The sequence below is a fragment of the Lutjanus erythropterus genome, chromosome 7 (genome assembly GCF_056507025.1).
Source record: "Lutjanus erythropterus isolate fLutEry1 chromosome 7, fLutEry1.hap2, whole genome shotgun sequence".
NCBI classification, from domain to species: Eukaryota; Metazoa; Chordata; class Actinopteri; order Lutjaniformes; family Lutjanidae; genus Lutjanus; species Lutjanus erythropterus.
The window spans coordinates 37,582,930-37,603,886 of NC_139323.1; the positions used below are offsets into that span (position 1 = coordinate 37,582,930).

General features: G+C 37.5%; 1 protein-coding gene across 1 annotated transcript; it reads right to left on the bottom strand.

Annotated features, from left to right (window-relative positions):
* Positions 1-3,271: 3,271 nt before the first annotated feature.
* efcab7 (EF-hand calcium binding domain 7) lies at positions 3,272-19,840 on the bottom strand. Its single transcript, XM_084722318.1, has 13 exons — positions 19,503-19,840; positions 17,614-17,825; positions 17,247-17,333; positions 16,504-16,729; positions 12,789-12,910; positions 9,064-9,205; positions 7,610-7,719; positions 6,528-6,691; positions 6,039-6,172; positions 5,790-5,938; positions 4,784-4,993; positions 3,789-3,896; positions 3,272-3,582 (listed from the first exon to the last, which is right to left on the bottom strand). Exons 1-13 carry the CDS (start codon positions 19,630-19,632, stop codon positions 3,502-3,504), a joined length of 1,875 nt encoding a protein of 624 aa, XP_084578444.1. The 5' UTR covers positions 19,633-19,840; the 3' UTR covers positions 3,272-3,501.
* Between the last annotated feature and the right edge of the window lie 1,117 nt (positions 19,841-20,957).

The window sequence follows — 20,957 nt, forward strand, 5'->3', positions numbered from 1 at the left end:
TTTGCAGCATGAACTGCAAGCCAGGCCCAGATGCCAAAGCTGGGAACATGAAATAACCAAGCAACAACTCCACCTGCCACACACTGGTCGTCTTACCTCCAAATAGAAAACGGCAATGAAAAAACATCCATTTCCTACAATGACAGTATTTATTTCAGCTTTGTCAGATGTTCGTGCTTTTAAGGTCATGTCCCTAAAGCACAATGGTCAATGACTGCAAGGGTTGTTGTTGTTAATTGCTGAATAAGATACCTGCTGTTTTTGTGCAAGCATATGTTCGTGGTAAACACATCTGTAACATGAATGCTGTTTTCTACAATTTACCTCGCAACTGTTATGCAGAAAATAAAATGATTGCTACACCGAAAACTCTCCAGAGCTATAAATTCCTGTGTCAGAGTATTATAAACTGTTGTGTAGTGTTTTGGAATCTGATAAGCCTTCAAACTTAATATAGCGATATTGAAACCTTTGCTTGCATATTGATAATTGTATAATTTTGGCCTAAAAGTGGTAAAAAGGCACACTGAGTCTACAAATACTGATGTCAGACTTTAAAATGTCCACCATGAGTTGTCATGTCCTCAGTGGTAACTCTTGCCCTGATTATACAAAATAACTTCCTCCAAATGGACAATAACTTCAAGCTTTGTGTCAGCATACAGCCACCGTCCTAAAGTGCTCATGGGCAAGGCATTGAGGCCCTTTAAATCTACTGTGTGTGACACTACGGTCCAAACCTCCATATCGAAATGCCACTGAAGACACAGACATTTTTTACAATGAATGATCATATTTATTCAAGCTTAAGCAGACGGTTTGTACCCTTTTGTAACCTTTTGTTTGTACTCTGCTCCTATATGGGTCAAATGCAGAGGTCAAATCCCAAGTGCACAGAGGGGTCATCGGCTGCAAGACTTGTTATGCAAAACTTTACACCAGCTGGATAGCAAGTAATAAGAAAATATTAATCCTCTAATAAGTCAATACCATTTAAATATCACAAACATACCCTTACAAATACTCAAAGAGAAAGATATTGTGATACAACAATCTGTTTTAAATGAAAGAGTGGATTCCACAGTGATAATATTGTGAAACAGTCCACTTCAGGCCACTGTTGTTTGCCTGTTGCATCACAGCGTGTTTGATCATCATAGGCTGAGCAAAGTTTAACATCAAACCTGCAAGAGGCGGGTGTGTATGTGTGCGGACGATATGTAGCTGTATACACAGTATGTCTGCAAATATTTATTTCTCTTAATAAGAGCAGAACAAATGCTAAGAACATACAGTGCCAAGAGCAATTTACTGTTCTATTCATTTATAACATTAATCAAACCAACACAACCTTATTCATTTAATCCATATTCATATTTTTTTGCCACTGTTGATGCATACAGAAATCTACTTTGTTGCATTTATTTTAACGACAATCACATGACTGCAATCATACAAAGTCATACAGCATGAACAGGAAACAAAATGAAATCTTTCTTAAAACATATTCAGAATGAAAGTGTTAGAAAGTACATGTTGAAGTTGGCTCACAACCAGTGGAGCCCGACTACCCTGAGCAGTCGAGTGTTACTAAACCTGTGTGTTGGGAAAGGAAGAGCAGACAGGGGCTCAGGACATTAAATACATCTCACATGCCATGTGACATTTAGTTTGCTAGCTCTACTGTTTCAGCACTGAAAGTCAAAGGGCAAATAATGGCCCGAGAGATATAAATAGGAGGTCAAGACTGTTCTCAACTGGAAAGGCCAAGGGCAAATAAAGTTTAGGCCTGAGTGCAGTGCAGAGGAATGCATTTCATTGCCAACCCAAAATCCCCACAGCAGCATACTGTCTGAAGAGTATGGAGAGTGGTGGCCAATAACACTTCATACAGGCTTTAAGTTCATGATCTAAAGTACAAGCCTTTATTTAAATTTGAAAGAAAAGAAATACAGATTAAGCATTTATTTGGTGATTAACAGGTCAAAACATGTCTTGGTTAAAATCAAGCTGAAAACTTTCTTAGATGTTAAGGTCCTGTTAAGCAGCATTTAAATAGTCATATATCATATTTTTTATTTTACATGTTATGAGCAGCTGTGGGTTGGTCCTCACATGTCCAGCAGGACAGACATACTACTGAATCTACTGTTTTTCATTATATATCCTCTAAATGTGTAAGAAATTCTCACTTTTGATTCTTGGCTGTCGTTGTAGCAAATGATAAAAAGTGGAAATTCAATCCACAATGGTTTCTGGTTATTCATTTTTGTTTATAAAATGCTGCTGGAGAGCTAAAAAAATCAAGGTTTCAGATGATCCAGTGGATACAAATCTACTGTGGTGACTGGTCAGGGAAGATCATTCAAACACGTTAAACCCAACCTCTTGAAACAATCTGTTGATGTGGGATATAATGAAGCACTATTCAAAAGTGTAAACCAGAGAGATATCAGTTAAGAAAATCTATGTTAGGAATACTATAATAATATTTACATCTACACAGCAAAAGTGATAAAACAATAAAATTTATTTCAACTAAAAACATATATAAACATAAGAAAATAAAATCTTAGCAAGTTTGTTTGACCCTTTATGATTATAAGACTGTTTAATGTAACAAGAAATAGTAGCTAAAAATGTGAAACGCATCTTCTATTTATTTGTGATTGTTATATAATATAGTGAATAACACTCTATTTTAAAATTATTACCAAAATTTATATAGATATACACATTGAAACACCAAATTACACATAACATTTTGTACCACCTTGTTATTTGCAATGCCTTCATCATTTGATGTTAAAAATAAGTTTTTCATAGCACTGCACCAGATACAAGTAGATTTTTTAGAGATAAGAAAAAGACTAAATCTGCTGTCAATTCACCATAACAACAGCCTTTATTTAAAGGATAATCTACAAATATGTTTCATATTGGTAATTTAATTATTGATCTATGCATTGTATATATTTTAAACAATAATTATTGATGAGGAAATTTTTAATTTCTTTACATTAACTGCATGTCACACAAACAAAGGCACAACAAAAACAGCAACAACCATCATCAGCTGTTACTTTATGACAACAGTGACCATCTCTCTTTTGCTGCCATCAGTGGTCTGATGCACTGAGCTTCTTAAAACAAAACCTTTCAGCTGGGCTCGATCGAGCTGCTGCTAGCCACAGGCGGGGCAGTTTCAGCTCTGGGTCTGACGTATAAGGCTTTGCAGAACACACAGGGACGCTTTGAACGCTTTTCCAGAAGAAATGAAATGATCAGACAGTGCTCTTTTTGGACCTTGTCGGTTACAGTAAATAACATAAAACAATCAACTGATCCAACCAGTGACAACCGTTTTCATAGTCCCAACAGGATATGGAACAACTTCTATTCATTATGTTTCCTATTTCAAAGCACTGAATAATTCTAAAAGCTGCACTTTTCTGTATCACTAGCGGAGGCAACCTTTGAATCGTTGATGTGGGTACAGCTTTACATGCTGGGTAGCATGGTCTCCACACAGTTGTAGGTCCAATCCTGTCTCTCATTGATGGGCAGGACATGTTGGCACACCTAGAAGACAGAACAAACATCTTTATATTAGTACTGAAAACACTCATTTCATTCTATTGTACCATCATATTGATTATAATAAATTTGTTCTCTTGTTCAGAATGAACAATTTAATTCTGCAGTTGAATATAGTAGAATGGAACATTTTCAAAGTCATGGTTTCTCATCATAATAATCGAGGCAAGATTCTCAGTGCGACTTTGTACCATCTTCGTCCTGGCTGGCACCTCGACAGCGAACACGCTCATGCCTCTGCTGCTGCAGCAGTTCCTGCTCTGCTCGTTGTTGACATGGACAGTCACTTTCTGGTTGGTCTGCAACACAAAGGGTGTCGGCCACTTCATTTAGGGATTTCAGCTTTTTAAATCAAAATCACAGAGTCTGGATGTAATGGCTACAACAGCTACAAAAACAGATACTGTAGATACATAATTAGGATTCTGTAGTCTAAATCTTGATATTGTGATATAAGACTCGATATCATCTTAGATTTTAGATGTAATTGTATCATGATATAGCTTCAGTGTTGTTTTTTCCTGGTTTTAAAGGCTGCATTACAGTCAAGTGACGTAATTTTCTGAACCAGAAAACTGTTCAAGCTGTTCTATTATTTGCCTTTAACTACTTTTTTATTATAACCACATTACTGATGATTATTTCTCAAAAATCTAATAAAAATGGAAATAAATCTGTTTGTGTTAATATATATTTCGTGAAAGTACCAACAGCACTCTCATGAAAACCAGGTAGGTCAACTGCATACAAATGTAACCATTTCTCCTGTTCAGTAGTCCTTTTGCATCACCAGGTCATTCTTTCTGAGTTGCTCCTGTTGCTATGACGATCGATATGGCGGCTACATATCAGTAACAAACAGGGTGAATGGTCTCTCTTACCATTCACTAATACTTATTCCAGGTATCTAAGACAAACCATGGAAAGTGTTATCACTATCAGAATTGTGTGCAGTACTCTCTACACAATATGGAGGCCTTTTATTCAAAGTTACATCATCCTCCCTCTAGTGGTCATTAGGATGAATGGCAATTTGACAATCACACTGAAGCAGGAACATTCACTCGCCTCTTTGCTGTACTGTTAAACTGTGCAGACAGCTTCATATCTCTGACACTGTATATCATATGGTATCTTAATTTCAGAGTCTGTGAGATAACCACCCTACACACAGTTTGTTGTCTACCTTGTTGGCTATGAGGGAGGAGATCCTGTGTTCTCCTCTGTAAGTGTAGATGAAGACGTTGTCTTGTCCCCTCACTGCTTTGGCGCCTGTCCTGGTTGTGATGGACTTCTGGACGGCCTGGTTCAGAAGTTTGGGCCCTGAGTCCATACTGACTGGCTGGATGGATGGCTGAGTGCCTTCACAGTGGACGTCTATCTGGAATGGACAGGCCTGACGGGGTGGAGGTAGAAGATTTCATTCAAGTGAGACACTGAAAGCCTGGATGTGTTTCTCTCAGTATTTGTGTGTATTAAAACCAGTGGTTTTGTTAGCACTGCACATTTGCACGCTGAAGCTTTGGTCGTGGAAATCAAGTGTAAGAAACACAACTCAGTTCCATAAACCACCTTGAACTTTAAACTTAAGCAAAATATTTCTGTATGCTAAGGGATTCACTCAGGAGCGTTACATAAAGTCTCTAGACTAAGGTAACTTATATTTAGATAATTTTAATTTTGGCATTATATTTTGTAGTTATTGAGGAAACGTTACCATGTTTGTCCACATGGGAATCCAAAAATCAACACAATATGAAAGTTACTTGGTGTAGCTTTAATATATGAGACACCTATATTAACTTTTGGCTAGCTAGCTACAAAGCTGCAAGTGCTAACCTCAAATCTGTACTCTCTAACAAGTTGTTAGCATCGCTCATAGTGTCCAGGGGGTTCTTCAATGTCCTAAAGATGTTGTGTTGGTATCTCCGCCCCCTCATCATTCACTGTATCAGCCATTGTATTATGTTCCACAAATGAGTGGCTTTAATCAACCTGGCTCAGGAATTGAGAGTCATTTCATATTATTATTATTGAACATTATTGAATATTTATTTTTTTTAAGTGTGTCAAATGTAAGCTCTGACTTATTACTCTGAGCATATTAGAACATCACATCATGTCACATTAAAACTGATCGAAATCTGTGTGACTAAATGTTGTTTTAAGTGAGAGCAGATGTGTAAACTTACATCTACCAGCTCCAGCATTCGGTTGTAGCCCATGGCTTCCAGGGTGACCCACAGGTCTGCAGGGTCTCCATCTTTCTCTGTGGCCTCCATCAGGTTCAGCTCCATGAAGCCCTGCCGCGTCAGCTGGTTCTTTCTCATATCAAAGTTCTCTACACGCCCAACAAAACAAATGACATAATGGACCACTCCCAGTACATTATGTTTCATATTAATTTTATATCAAATTCATGCCACAATGAGAATGATTACCTTTGCAGACAGCCCAGGCATCCTTGTCACATTTCTCTCCACTGGTCCTCAGCTCAAAGAAGTTGTACTCCTCCAGACTGAGCAAACCATTTCCGTCCACGTCTATCACCTCAAAGATGTCAGACAGCACCTCCCTGTGGCACAAAGGGAGCAACACAGAGAAATGATAGACAGGACTGTCATAGTTTGCCCATATTTACACACACAGATCCATCCATTCAAATGCTGCAGCGACAAAAACGCTGGCAAACAAGCCCAGACTTTTCTCCAGGCCTGAATTCACAGGGGTGCCTCAAATCACAGACTAAACTGTCTTTTTTCACGCTGAAACCCTCATGACGTTAATACTTTATACATTAATACATCTCTATCTCAATTTTTTGTCAATTTTTCCCCAAAGCTAGTGACAACTGATGAATCAAACTTTGCTATGCAGTGTATTATTATACTGACGATGGTGGAATAAAGCAGACAAATACACACACTCACCTGAGCTCTCTGGTGAGGTCTAGCTCTCCGGTGTCAGTCCTGTACACAATTTCTACAGGTTTATTAGATGGGTTCTTTTTGTTCTTTTTCTTAAGTTTGCAGCCACTCGTGAAGGGAAGCAGGTGATAAGTCCCAGCATTTAATTCTCCTTTCCAAATGTACTTCTGTCAGAACAAAGGAGGAGCGAAAACACTGAGGTTATCCTGGAATTTAGCACAATCAAGTTTCAACCTCATAGAATCAGAAATGGCCAGCAGCGGTCAGACATAACAGAGTGTATTTTCTTAAGTATTGTACATAAGTAAAGTACAACTACCTCTAATTTGTACTTGAGTATTTAATACAAATTTATAGTTCTATTCCACTATGTTTCAAAGGGAAATACTGTACCTTCTACTCCACTACAAATGCTGAAAGCTCTAGTTACAAGTTACTTTTCTGATTACATTTTTTCATGCCCTTTCTGTCCAATGAAAAACATAATTTCCAAAGTCCCTTACTTCTGAAGCTCTTTTTAAAAAGGTGAATTAGCTGCAAATGCTTTGTGAAAAAGCTGAAAACACAGCTGTTCTTGGAGCTCATGAAAAGTTGATATGTGGTTCTCACAGAACCGTCATGCTACAAACAGACAGTGACCTTACAGAATATGATGCATTGCTGTAGATTTAACCACCCAACATAAAGTAGTTAAAATTAGCTCAGCATTAAACAGAAGTAAAATGTGACATACACATTAATGCGGCTGTGATATTTATCTAAAAACATCAGATATAATAGTAAAACACTTTATAGGAGGCACTTTACTGGACAATCAGTCTTTTAACTCGTGACACTTTAAATAAACTTTACTAACAAAACTTATGTACTTTTACTTATGTAAGGTTTTGAAAGCAGAACTTTTACCGAAGTAAAGGATATGAATACTTTTTCAATTACTAAACATTTGCAGGTAAATATTTGACCAAAAAAGACGTATCAACACACAAACTCTTAAATTAAGAAATAATTAATTGGGAATTATCAAAACTAAATATAAATAAATGTTATGGTACATGCACATCCGACAACACCCACAAACATACTTCTTTGTCTTTTGACTCAGTGAAACAGACTAAAGCTGAGTCTTCTTTGGTTTCACCAGATGACATGACAAAAACAGCTGTGTCCACTGTCATCCATGAAGAAGGCTTGTCTGAAAAATAACACAAGATAATGGGCTTTTAGACTGATGGATTATTATAAAACATGTTGTCTACTTTATGGACAAAAAACCCAAAACCAAACCACATGTTCAATACAAAACTACACAATACAAAACCTTTATATAGTACAAACAAATAATCAAATATAAGCTTAATATATGCAGACATATGCACTCTTTTCTGATTTGATGTACAAACATTTCAGAAACTAAAAACACTTTACAAGCGGTTTACTAAAACACATACAGTATGTAGGAGTGATTTTCCACCACCAACATCATTCCACTTTCTTCTATTGCGTGCATCCAGTTTTATGAACTGAACTGCTCCCTCTTCATAAATTATCGTATACCGAGCTGGAACACAATCCAACACCTCTCCTACAGAGTCTGACCTGCTGCTACACAATCTAAAACACAAAGAGGCCAGAACACGAAGTCAGTCGTCTGTGTGGTCTCTTTGTTTATGATTCCTAATCTGAAAGTTACTGAGGCGGTGCTTTATTTATTGTATAATGTCACAAAAAGCTTCTTTAAAACTGTGCAACTATACAGTACGCCATAAAATCAGTGATGAAACAGGAAGCAGTCTCGCAAAAAACTGAATTATGGGACTGAGAGTTACTGCAGGGTGGCCACCAAATCATATTTTTTGGAAAAAGAAAAGAAGAATTCTTTGTCTGAAAATACACATTAACCTGAATCCAACACCCAAAAATATTCAATGCAACTTATGTAGCTGCTCCATCTCTCTACCAGCTAAGGCACTGGTTCCCAAACTGGGGGGTCAGGCCTCCCTGGGGGGGCAGAGCAACTGCAAGGGGGTGGTGCAGAAGACCAGGGGAAGACCAGGGGAGACATAAAGAATGAAACAAAGTTGAATGAATATGATCTATGCAGGGGAAATAAACAAACAAGAGTTTGATTATTCCATCTTGCTAACATTTATTTCACTAAAATTCAACGTTTGAATCCTTTTTTTTAATCAGTTCCATCCCCAATAATTGTTAATAATTGATAAAAAAAAATGTGGGGTGGCAGGGTGCAAATGTTTTTTGGCTTCTGAAAGGTGGGTATGTCAGAAAAAGTTTTGGAACCACTGAGCTATGGGATTTATGGCCTAAAAAATGTTGAAGACCCCTGCTTTAAAGTGCTGAACCCTGAGGAACCAAATCCAGTCCAAATCCAGAATCTTTGAGAAGACTACTGAATTCCTGCCAGCTCTGCAGGCGCTGTCCTGTTTCTGACCTCCCTTTGATCAACAGGGTTTTCACTTTTTTAACAGTATTTATGATTTCTGTGGATGTGTGATATAAAAAAATGCCCGGTCAGTACCTGGTCTGTGGCTGAGGCTGAGCGGTTGGATGGTTAGGTAGACGCTGGTTGTCTGGGGGACGTGGAGCTGGTACTGCAGAGAGCTGATACTGCCATCATCCTCCAAGAAGAAACAGCCCTTCATACAACTGTGATGCCACTCCTGGAACGATGGATGAAAGGTCCCACTGCAGTTTTACAGAGAAACTGATGCACACTTTTATTCTTCTTTTTAAATCTATATTATCTAGTTCTTATTAATATATTAATCCAATTCTATTTAATGATTATTATGATTGCATGTAAATCTACTTTAGTGTATGTTGTTGTCATCACTGTTATTCTTTGTTTTGTCTTTTTACTCTGTCATATTATGGGCTTGTAAGTAAAGCACTTTGAGTTGCACTGACCTGTATGAACAATGCTATACAAATAAAGTTTGATTGACTGATTGATGCAAACTGATATATTGCGGCTAATAAAGCAGAAAAATTAGACTCCTGTGTTTTATCAGACTTAGTTTGCTATTCTAAGCCCTTTTAAGTATCGTATATACTGCGTGTATATGGTATAACATGTTATGTGTATCCTATTATATTTTACTGTGTGGTCTCTGTTTAGATCCTGACACAATCCAAACAAACTGTTTTGCTGCTCGACAACAAAATTAATTTATTCATTCAACAGAAACCAAAACTAATTTGCGGCTCCTATTAAAAAAGGGATTGATCTTGTGACAGGGGAAGCACATATATTTGGGCACGGGAAAGTGAATTAAGCAGTCAATCATAACAGTGAGGTTGCTCACTTGATTAACAGAAACTGCCGTTGTGATAATTACCACTCCAGCAGCCTTGAGAGGGCAGATTCATTATTACACAGTTTATGTCAGCTCAGCAGCATGTAAACACATGTTATACTCGTGCCGATCCAGAGGAGGGCAGAAGTGTTGCACTGTGTTTCTGCTGAAGGCTGAAGTGAGTCTCCCTTCAGGACCTGATACGGCAAATTGGAGTCCATTTAACTTTGATAAATACAGCCTTTTCAATCTTGGGCCGGCGGTCATTCAAAACTATCAAGAGGCTACTTTGGCGATATTTATGAATCCTAATATTTCTCTCATTTTGAAATCCTGTTGTTCCTTCGTCTGGCAGCACAACTGAAATGAGGTAATAATTTGAAATTGAACAGGAACATCAAAACAAGGAAGTTTTCCTTCCACTCATTGGAGACACATTAAATGAAAACACAGTTGGTGTGGACACACAGTAAGAGGACACTGAGGGCCAAGCGAGTCTGGAATAGGCTATATATCCTTTTAGTGGACAAATAAATCACCAAGTTAAACAAAGAAAGTACCATAAAGACGGAGCATGTCACTCCTTTAGAGAAAAGCCATTTTCTCAGAGTATTTATCTTGGGCTGTGAGAGGCATAAAAGATCAAACCATAACACTTCAGTGGTTTGTCCAGACAATATTAAATGAGGGAAATTGCCATGGGCGCCCGTCCACTGCTTAAAGACATCAGAATTAATGCCCCCGCAGAGAGAGGGTCAGCCTGCAGACTAATACAGCCGCTGTCACCTGCTCCGGCCACAGGGTTGATTTACTGCCACGCGGAGGGTCACAGGACACCAAACCAGCCACAAACACAATCATACACACACACACACACACACACATTTAAACCTTATCTTATAATTCTTATGATTAGAACCTGCACATAAAAACAAATCCTGACAATTAAGAGCAGTCCTTACTGGTTATGTTTCTATTCATGTTGACACATTTTCCTCCCACACATGTTCACACACACACACACACACCGCTACAAAAACACAGCCGACCCTCCACCCACCACCTCCCAATTATCAGCCTGTGGCAATATAGCAGCCAATATAGCAGGCAGAACTTCCCTCAGAGGTAATCTCTGGACACACATTCTTTCACCTCCACAATGTCTGGCCCTTTCCAATCTCAACACGCTACTCGGACCTGAGAGATGGAGCAGGTACGGGTGGGGGGTGCTGTTATTTTTATTTATTTATTTCTCTTGGTGTAAAGCAAACCAGCCGAGGTTAAGCCAAAAAGAGTGAAAACAAAGAGCGTGGGATCAATACTGTGTATATCTATCCACCCCGCGCTAAATTCGCCCATCAAAAACGCTGGGGAACAGTGACACCGGGAGAGCAGAGGGGCCGGAGGGTCCGTATTATCATGGAGTATCTCGCCTGAGCCCACATATGAACATTTACAGGTTTTGTCAGTGGTGACACAAACAGTTTAACTTTCAAATTCAGTAATGTATGTTGCAAAGCATGTAATGGATGAGTTATTACTATGAATTACTGTATTAAATTCTGTCACATGTCATCAAATTCATTTAATAAACATTAGTAGACAGGAGCAGACTGTGACTATAAAGTGAGTTAGAATTTCACAACTCAGCTTATGTTATTACTTAATTTAGGATAAGAAAATGTTTTGTTTGATTGAAAAACACAAGCTTCAACAGAGAGCCATCAACAATTTAATTAATTGGCAACTTTTTTGTTAATCATTTAATTGTTTTGCATCTTTTTTTTTTTTTTAAAGAAAAAATATCCATATTCTGGAATTTCAGCTTTTCAAATGTGAATATTTACTGGTTCGTTTAGTCCTCTGTGAGACTAAAATAATTATCTCTGGGTTGTGGACTGGACAAGACATTTGAGGACGTCATCTGATCGATCATTTTCCACCTTTTTCTGATATTTTATGGACCAAACAACTCATCATTAACCGAGAAAGTGATTGACAGATTAATTGATAATTAAATATTTTATAATTTAGAACTGAAAAACATACAGTCAGAATTTTTTTTACAAACAACTAGAAGAGGTCAGTAAGTAGAATGCTAATCTCCACCATGCAATCTGAACGGAATATTAGCATGTAACTCCTGTAATCACTGCATTTTGATTAGTAACTGTAATTTAATTGTAACTGTAAGTTTCTTTGACTTTAGTTACTTTCCAGCACTACCAGTATCCTATAAGACATTTGTGTGTAATTTTGACATAACTAGCTTATTAATTCTTGAGTTTTGGCCAAAAATATAAAGTGAACTTGAGCACCAAAATCTGATCAGTTCATCCTTGAGTCCACGTGAATGTCTGTGCAAAGTTTGAAGAAATCTAAGGTAATAAGGTGTTCTTGAGACATCAAGTTCATATAACATTGGATTACCCAAAACATCGTGCCTGTGGCTGTCGCCAGTGTGGAGCCATAAAAAAGGTTTTTTAAAAATTCTGAATCAAAAAAAAAAAAAGAAAAGCTGATCTGTTATTATTTGAGATTAGATGCAGAAAAGCTCTAGGTCCATTGATCGTACATCCATTGTACATGCACACATGCACGTTCCTCTACAGGTTCACACCTTGAGGAGATAATTAATCGTTACAGTTGTTTAATCAAGCAAAAATGTAAAATGGTTTCTGCTCCTGGCTTTTCAAATGTGAAGACTGATGTTTTTTTCTGTTTTAAATCATTGTATGTTGAATGTTTTTGAGTGTTGATCAAAAAACTTGGGCACTAAGAATGTCACCAAGTCCAGTTGCCTGCAAGGTGGGCTCTAAGAATATTTTTGACATTTCATAAACTAAATGATCGATCAATTAATAAGAAAAATAATAGAAAAATAACTGATAATGAGGCTAATCATTACTTACAGCTCAAAAGTCATTACGGCTATAGAGGGTGTTACCTGTAAGCCTGAGGGCTCTTGTATTTTGCTGGCCTTTGTGCTGCCGGGCGTCACAGTGATTGGGTTGGACAGGGACGACCGCCTGCTGCGAGCAGAAGAAGGACGCGAAGACGATCTGCTGTCTGAGAGACGCCAGAGACAAAAGATAAAAACTCAGAGACGAACACTAACGCAAAAACACATATGCTAAAAAATACAAAATCATTATGAACAAACCAAGTCATAACATTGTTGCAGCAGAACAGGAAGCTCAACTGACTACCTGACAGATGAAGCAGAGCCCTCCCCTCTCCGAACAGTAAACACACTTTGAAAAGAGAGATGAGGTTCACAGCATAATTGACACTGTCATCTGTCTTCTCAGAAGTCCATTCCCAAGTTCAAGTAAAGATGGCTACTTTTAGTTCGGGTTCTGAGAAAGTGTGATCTCCAGTTCAATTTGCTTTTAATTAATTATGGAGGCATTTTAAATCACAAATGGCATAACAGCACCCTCTCAAATCCATTATCTCGCACAACTTTTTTCCTTGAACACTAATTGAAGCCAGAAAATATCAATTCACTAATGAGGGGTCTGATTGTTTCCAAGCACAGGAAATCGAGATGCCAAATAATCTGATAAGCTTACAAGCAAATTACCGGAGCAGAGAAATAAATAGACCCACTGTCATGGTATTTGCCATGGATCTATTTTGTATTGATAGCGGTATTTTAATCTAGAGCACTAAATTGTGGCTGTTGTGTGAATGTGGACAAAGATGCACTGAAACGTGGCCTAACAGAAGCTTCAATGTGAGTTTATAGTGAATGTGAGTTTATAGCCAGTGTTGTTTCAGCATGAGCGGTTTCCTCGTGCTGGAAAACAGCAATAATTGATTTAAACAGACCAGTTTTCAGAGAAACACTATGATAGTTCATAGATTTGCCTAACTGTTTGCCAAAACACGTTAGACACACAACACCTGACACATAATAAATGTGTTTCTCAGTAATCATTTGTAAAATAATTTGCCAAAACTGCTGATGTCCTACACAGGTTTCCTACACTTTTTCCAAAATCAGATCCAAGAAAAAATACATTTCAAAAATACATTTGAATTTGAATTCAAAATCTCTAATGTGAATATTTTCTGGTTTTCTTTACTCTTCTCTGACAGTTAACTCTTTGGGTTGTGGACAGAACAAGACATGTGAGGACGTCACCTTGGGCTTTGTGAAACACTGATCGACATTAAAATTCAGGTGTTTTCAAGGATTTCCAGCATATGTAAGAACCCTGAACATATTTTCAAGTGTGGTACTAGTTTATACTGACAAATGTAGGACCAAATGAGCAGTCAAAACTGTTTTTGAGCTCCAAGAAAAACCCATTCAACATGTGCGATCACGTCGCATCTCGTGCCAGAGTCTTGTTAAAATGTAGCGGGTATAAATCAATACGTGGGAGAGGCACAATAATGTGATAATCCAGACAACTATGTGGGAGCTCATTTGTTTTTGCAGTGGTGGTCGACCGGGCCCTCCTCTCGACCGCCGTCTAATCCCTCATCATCTCCCCAGTGAGAAGTGGTGGAATCCTCCGAATCAATAACATGAACATGGACTGACCACTTAAATCAACCCCATCTATCTTCCCGCCGTGGGCCTGTCCCTGGCTCGCTCATCCAGGATCTCTGCTCATCTCTTTCCTTAAGTTTAAATGTTAAAGTGCAAAAAAGTGGATTTTTAAATCCCAACTTCAACTGGCTGAAAGAAAACAATGGCTGCAGATGGGCGAAGCTGGACTTGATGCTAGTCCTTGTTTGGTTAAGCTGTGAAAACAGTTTTTTTGGTGAGAGCTCTAACTCTAAAGCCATAGTTGAAAGGCAGCATTTTTCATTAGTGTGACGGAGCTTTTGTCAATCTCTTAATGGCAGAAATGATTACCCAAATCACAACGCTTTACAGTCTCCACCCTCCAAACAGGCTGCCCTAATTGTGCGGCTATTATGATGTATGGCCTGTCTTAATGAGGCGATTTGTCACGGGGGAGTGAAAAATCGATCAATAACAGAGCTATTATTTATTCATCAAAACTAATCGGTGAGGCGTACTGGGGCAAGCGGTGTGTATGGGTGTGCAACTATAAATTGGAATCTGAAGTATACTTGAGTTGCAGTCGCCATTGGAGGCAACTTTGGACTTGTAGATTGGGCCGCGCAAATTGACATTATGTTCTGAAGTCATAGACCAGTTATTAGTTATTAGCATTTCCATGCAAAACAAAGTCCTCACTTTCTTTTATGAAAAGGTACTTCTGAATTCTGAAAGATGTTTTTTTTATCATTTTCTCCTGCCTTTTTAAATTTTATTTTGTCATTTAATGTTTTATGATACCTGTGTTGTTCTCTCTTTTTCTACGAAGCACTTTGTGACCTTATCAAACCTACTACGAGGAGCTTCCCTGTTTTGTTGATCCTGGAGGCCAGTGTGGACAAAAGTGGTAGTGTTTCCACCTCCATATCCACAAAATTGAACGTCAAAAACAAACTTATCTAAATAAAAATCTCATGCTGCGTCTTACTACTCACTGTAACTTTGCCTGGGAACACGTACACATAGGCTCGTCTCATCTGATTTCAAGGAAAATCCAACCCGGTAGCAGGCATTTAGAATAACAGCTCAGAAATATCTTCTTACTTATCATCTCGTTTGCTTGTTTAAGAAAAGTGCTATATTAATTAAGGATGAGTAAATTTTGGAGGGGTATGCATGTGTTACTGCTGTCCATTTTTCATAGTCTGCAACAGGCTTAATGTTATATAGAGTGAAGATGCAGATATTATATGAATCCCATTCAGTTTTGGGCAAAAACCATGCACTTATTTTGCATTCAGTAGAAATGTGTTATTCTTGTCAAGTCTAAAAATGGTGCATTTGAATATTCCTGCATTTTGGGGTTCCTAAACAGTATTGGATTTACATACATTTGGGTATGACTGGAAAGCTGACAGTCTTGTGGATTCAGTTAGCCCAACTGTAATGTGTGATGAAGTTAGTTCCCACAGCCATGCCATTTTACTGTAGTGAATTTAAACCTTCATCATGATAGTGGTTACTTGTTGGGATTAAATTCACTGAATAGTTACATCTTTCATTGGGAAATGCACAGTTTTTTTTTTATATTTTTGTGGTTTTGTGTTTTGTTTATATTTACCTGAAGCAAAATAACAATAAAAACTTGATCATAAAAAATAAGATGCCCGATTAATTGTAATGTCTGACTTTTCAATAATTGTCCCATTTATTGTTTCCTTATTAAGTTTATACAGTTAGGTGAACCAAGTTACATTACCATTACACCATTCTATGCCTCTTAAAGACAACTGAGAATATACTACACAAAAAAAAACACTCTATTCAAAACTTTGCAGTTGTGGTGGCACTGCAGTGGGTGTTTCACCAGACATCTGCATTCTACTGAGTGTATTCGTCCAGTTGTTTTTGTACATCCCTGTGGTCTTGTCTTTTTTTCTTTTTTGTTTTAACGTTGTTAATTCATATTAAGGCACTGGTGTTTAAAATAGAGATTCTACAAGATATAGCTGGATAAAATACGTGTCAGTTTTTATACTTTGTGGGAAAGTGCTTTGGACGAAGGAGAAACATGAGAGAGAGAAATGTTTTTAACATTTTTTTGAATTGCCCTTTTCTAATTCTGGGAAGTCACATGTACCTTTTTTGAGTGTCGTGTCTGAATCTGCCCGGGGTGTTTCCGGAGGCTGAGGAACAGTCTGTACGTGTGATGCTGTTGTCGATGCTGATGCTGATGACACGGAGCTCTTCGGAGGGCTGTATGACTGACTGCCAAAGTTCTGTCTCTTCAGCTTGGCATTAGCCTCAAGCCTCTCCAAAAGAGCCACCTGACACTGCTCTACTGTAGACACAAGCAATCTGCAGAACTGACAACAGCAGGAAACCAGAAGTAAGTGGATGACACATGAGGATATTCTGAGGCAAAGGAGAGGGTCAGAAATGCTTGTGTCTTGGATGGAGGTGAGCATATGACACTGAAGAAGACTCTTCTGAACTTCGCATCATTGTCTTCTGTATTTCATATGAATTCAATTTGGTTTCTACTTTGTTTAGACTCAGAGGTAATCAAACAGTTGTTGATGCTGGAAATCTCCATAAGCCTACTTTTTTCCCCACACAGAAAATTCTTGGGGAATCAGTCAGGAACATGACAATGACTCGCACCAATAAGCAGAATCGATGATAGCACTGTCAATAAACATAAAAATATCAATAAATGTTTATCACTGCCATCTTAACCTATGGAATATTATCTTCTACTTCTGCCATATTCTGCCAATAAACCCCCATAAATCTTACACACTGGACCTTTAAAATACACTTTTTCACAGGTTCGGACACATAGAATAACAAGTGTTATATATCAGATTTGTCTAAACTTACTTCTGCATAGTCCAGTTTCCCGTCTTTGTTGAGATCAAGTAATGAGAAAATTGCATTCACCTCTTCAGTGGTCATTTTCTCTCCTCTCTGGAAGATTCAACATATTTTCTTTAGTAGGAAAAACACCAGAGCAAAAAATATTTCTATTGTGTCTGAGCATGAGCAGATCAGTGATTTTAATCTTTTCGTGTTCAGGCAGTTTACATCTGTAATACAATAGTTGTTGAAGTGTATCAGTTGGCTGATTGCACAACATCACTCAATTAACTCAAAATCAATACCTGTAGCCAAAACCTACAGAATCTAAAACAATAAGCAGACAATCTGTCGCAGTTCTGTCTAATAAAAAGTGTTTGAGGCAACTCACAGTAGTAAGAGCCTTCTCCAGCTCGCTGTGTGAGATGTAGCCGTCACCGTTCACATCCATCTTTCTGAAGGCTCTCAGCAGCTCGGTTTCTTCAGTTTTCTTCTCACACTTGAGAATCTCACAGAAGTCGTCAAAGTTCAGTTTGGATGTTCTCGGGGTCCAGTATTTATTGAGAGTTGCATGGGATGGATTTCTACCAGCCTGCTGGAGAACTGAAAAGGATAAATTTGAAACTCTGAATCCTTAAGTAGCAAAGGCTGATGACAACAATTGTAACATGAGGACTGTTTGTTTTTCTTCCTCTAGTTGGAACTGATTCAATTGAATATCAGGTGCCAATACTGACTTAATTCACTTATCTGATTGGATTGATGTCACCAATCTATGTACAAATCCATATTCAATAGTCTGATGGGGGGCCTGTTTTTATGACAGGCATCTGAGGCTTTTCTGGAGTTAGTTTGTTAGACTGCTGTGTGTGTGAGGATCAGTGAGATACCGAGATTGAGAGAGAAGAAGAAAGGATGTGAAAGACAGACAGATGTACAAAGAGGGGCAGACATCTGCCTTGTTATATGAAAGTCTCATAAGGGAATCAGCCAGAAAAAGATTTAAAAGATACGTGTCAGTATCGGCAGGTATCCAAATTCAGGTATAGGATTCTAACTGAAAAAAGTGACTGTTGCATCTCCACTTTTAAATGTAATGTACATTATTCAAGCATTCAAAATCCCCCACAGTTTTATTCACATTGTAACATCTGAATACTACAGAAGTTACCACTTAACATAGACTTCTCCCTCATTTCATTTCCCCTTAAGTAACTTTAGACGTCAGGAAAAAAAAACATATACAACTTTGTGTCAAACAGAAATGCTCTAAAAAGTTTGTGCATCATTTCATCATATTTGGTATTTTTGGAAACTAGATGTGAATGTGCTATGTGGGTTTGATCCTTTTTAGCTGCACAGCATGGTTGATAATGACTGATCCATGACTCCATGACTTATTATTTATTCACCCAATCTACTGTGTATTAGTTTTGTCTGTAGCATTTGTGTTTGTTTTTCTAAGTAGCAAAAAAGGGAAAAACTTAATCTCGGTATACAACCCTGTGTCGTCAAAGATAAATAAATCTATCTTGTAACTTGTATTTAGTGTCATCAGCTGATGTTTTGTAGAGTGGTTCTAAACTATTAGCCAGATAAGCTTGTGGACTCATAAAATATTTTTGCAATATCACATCCAAGAGTTTTCTTTAAAAGAAAATGCAATATTACATCTGGGAGTTTTATAAGAATAATTCTGCAATAATACTTACTTTACTTATTTGCTCTTTTTTCTTTTTTGTTTTATTTTATCATTATTTTTTATTATAGTTTATCTTTTACATAAGACCTTTTCGCTGTTAAGGTGTCTCTATGTAACTGTCCCCTCTTGTTTTGTGTCCACTCTATTACGCAATAGAGGGAAAAAATAATCATTTTGCAGTATCACATCCATGAGGTTGAAAAGATGAAAATAATAATTTTGTAATATCACATCTGAGAGTTCTATAAGAATTATTTTGCAATACCACATCCGAGAGTTTTATCCTTCAAAACTAATCTTACTGCAGGGCTGTCAGTTATGATAAAGAAAACGCTTCATCTCCTTGTAATGTCCAGATGACTGAGAAGTCATCATGCACTCTTTGTGGAGATCTGTTTATAAATGACTTCATGATATCTAAGCTAACATTGTAATCTACACTACAGAAATGATATAACTCGCTACGTTTATCGAAGATGGAGTTTTCCTTGACACTAATTAAGAAATGCAATGACACATAAACATGCTACGCTAACAGCTGTCTAAGCCATGTAGTCAATAGTTTGAAGCTAGCTTACCTCGACATAACTGCTGTTTCGAAGCGATATTTGTTAAACTAGACCTAAACACGGAGAGATACGCGGCTCTGCACTGTGTGTAGAAAGCCTCATCTTCATCAGAAGGACGAAGTGACTCTTGAAAAGACATATTGAACTAGAAGAAGAGATGCTAACACTCTCCTACTTCGCCAAATATGGCAGCTAACTTGGGCTAAATTACGTTATTTTTACTTTTTCATCACGCCGTAACGATCGTCTGAAAGCATGCTAGATATATTTTATTTAATCAAATTCGCGTTGTCACTTGCCAAACACCGTTGCTATCTGCAGTCTGTTGCTAGGTAAACAAAAACCCATCTGTGTTCACCATAAACGACACTGACGAAACAAAACCTGACCTTACCAGTTCCTGTTTAAAACTAACATTAATGTAATGCCGGAATGGTCCCTTCTGGGTGATAATATATATATATATATATATATATATATTTAAATAAGAAAACATATTTGGGTTCAGACCGATTATTGGGTCGTTCGGGTCGTTTTTGTAATAAATTGACCCCCGGAACTATGTATAGGACAGGTTATTTTTCACACGAACTGTTCGAGTGTAGCAAAGGCGCCAGTTTCAATAAATCGGTGATAAACAAACTGCTTCTGCTAAGACAGCCAAAAATGCCGTGAGTATTGTTCATTTTATCTTTTTTATCTGTTGTATTTATTACAGAATTGAAGCGTAAGTTACCATTACTTCAGAAATACTTAAATATATTATATAGAACCCCATATAACAGTCGTCACTGACAGTTAACATATGTATTAGCTAGTTTGTGTCTGACTTAAATAACGTCGGTATAATAACAAGAGGGTCCGTAGCAATAAAAAAGCAAATATTTTCACTTATTTAACGCTAGTTATTAATTTTATTTTCAATTCAGTTTAGTTTCCCTTAGTTTCCAGAGTGAGTTTGCTCATTTAAGTAAATTTTTGTTGTTGAAACATGTTTAGTTTTAGTTTAGTTTTTACTACTTTAAGTGAAAAATACAATACATGGAGACATTTTGCCAGGGCAAAGATGTTTAGAATGGGTATGATCGATACAATAGTACTGTGCAAATTGACAAACACAAACTATAGACGTTTCCCGTATATTTCTGTTTTATTTTAGTTATGTTTAGTTTATGTTTTTTCAGACTAGGCCTGGGCAATATAGCTGAAAAACCTATCATGATAGTGAAGTTTCATATTGGTCAGTATTGATAATTATTGGTCATGTGGCTTGTGACCGGTGACATTTTGTGGGGGAAAGCAGTTAAGATGCTAAATGACTTTGCTGTATTATTGCAGCAGTGGTACTTACTTTTCTCAGTTAATATAGCACCCAGTGAGGAATTTATTGCTTCAGTTGACAACATTTATTACTAGACATCCACATAAAAAGTTGGGAAATTTCCCTTTAAATACTGCTGCAGG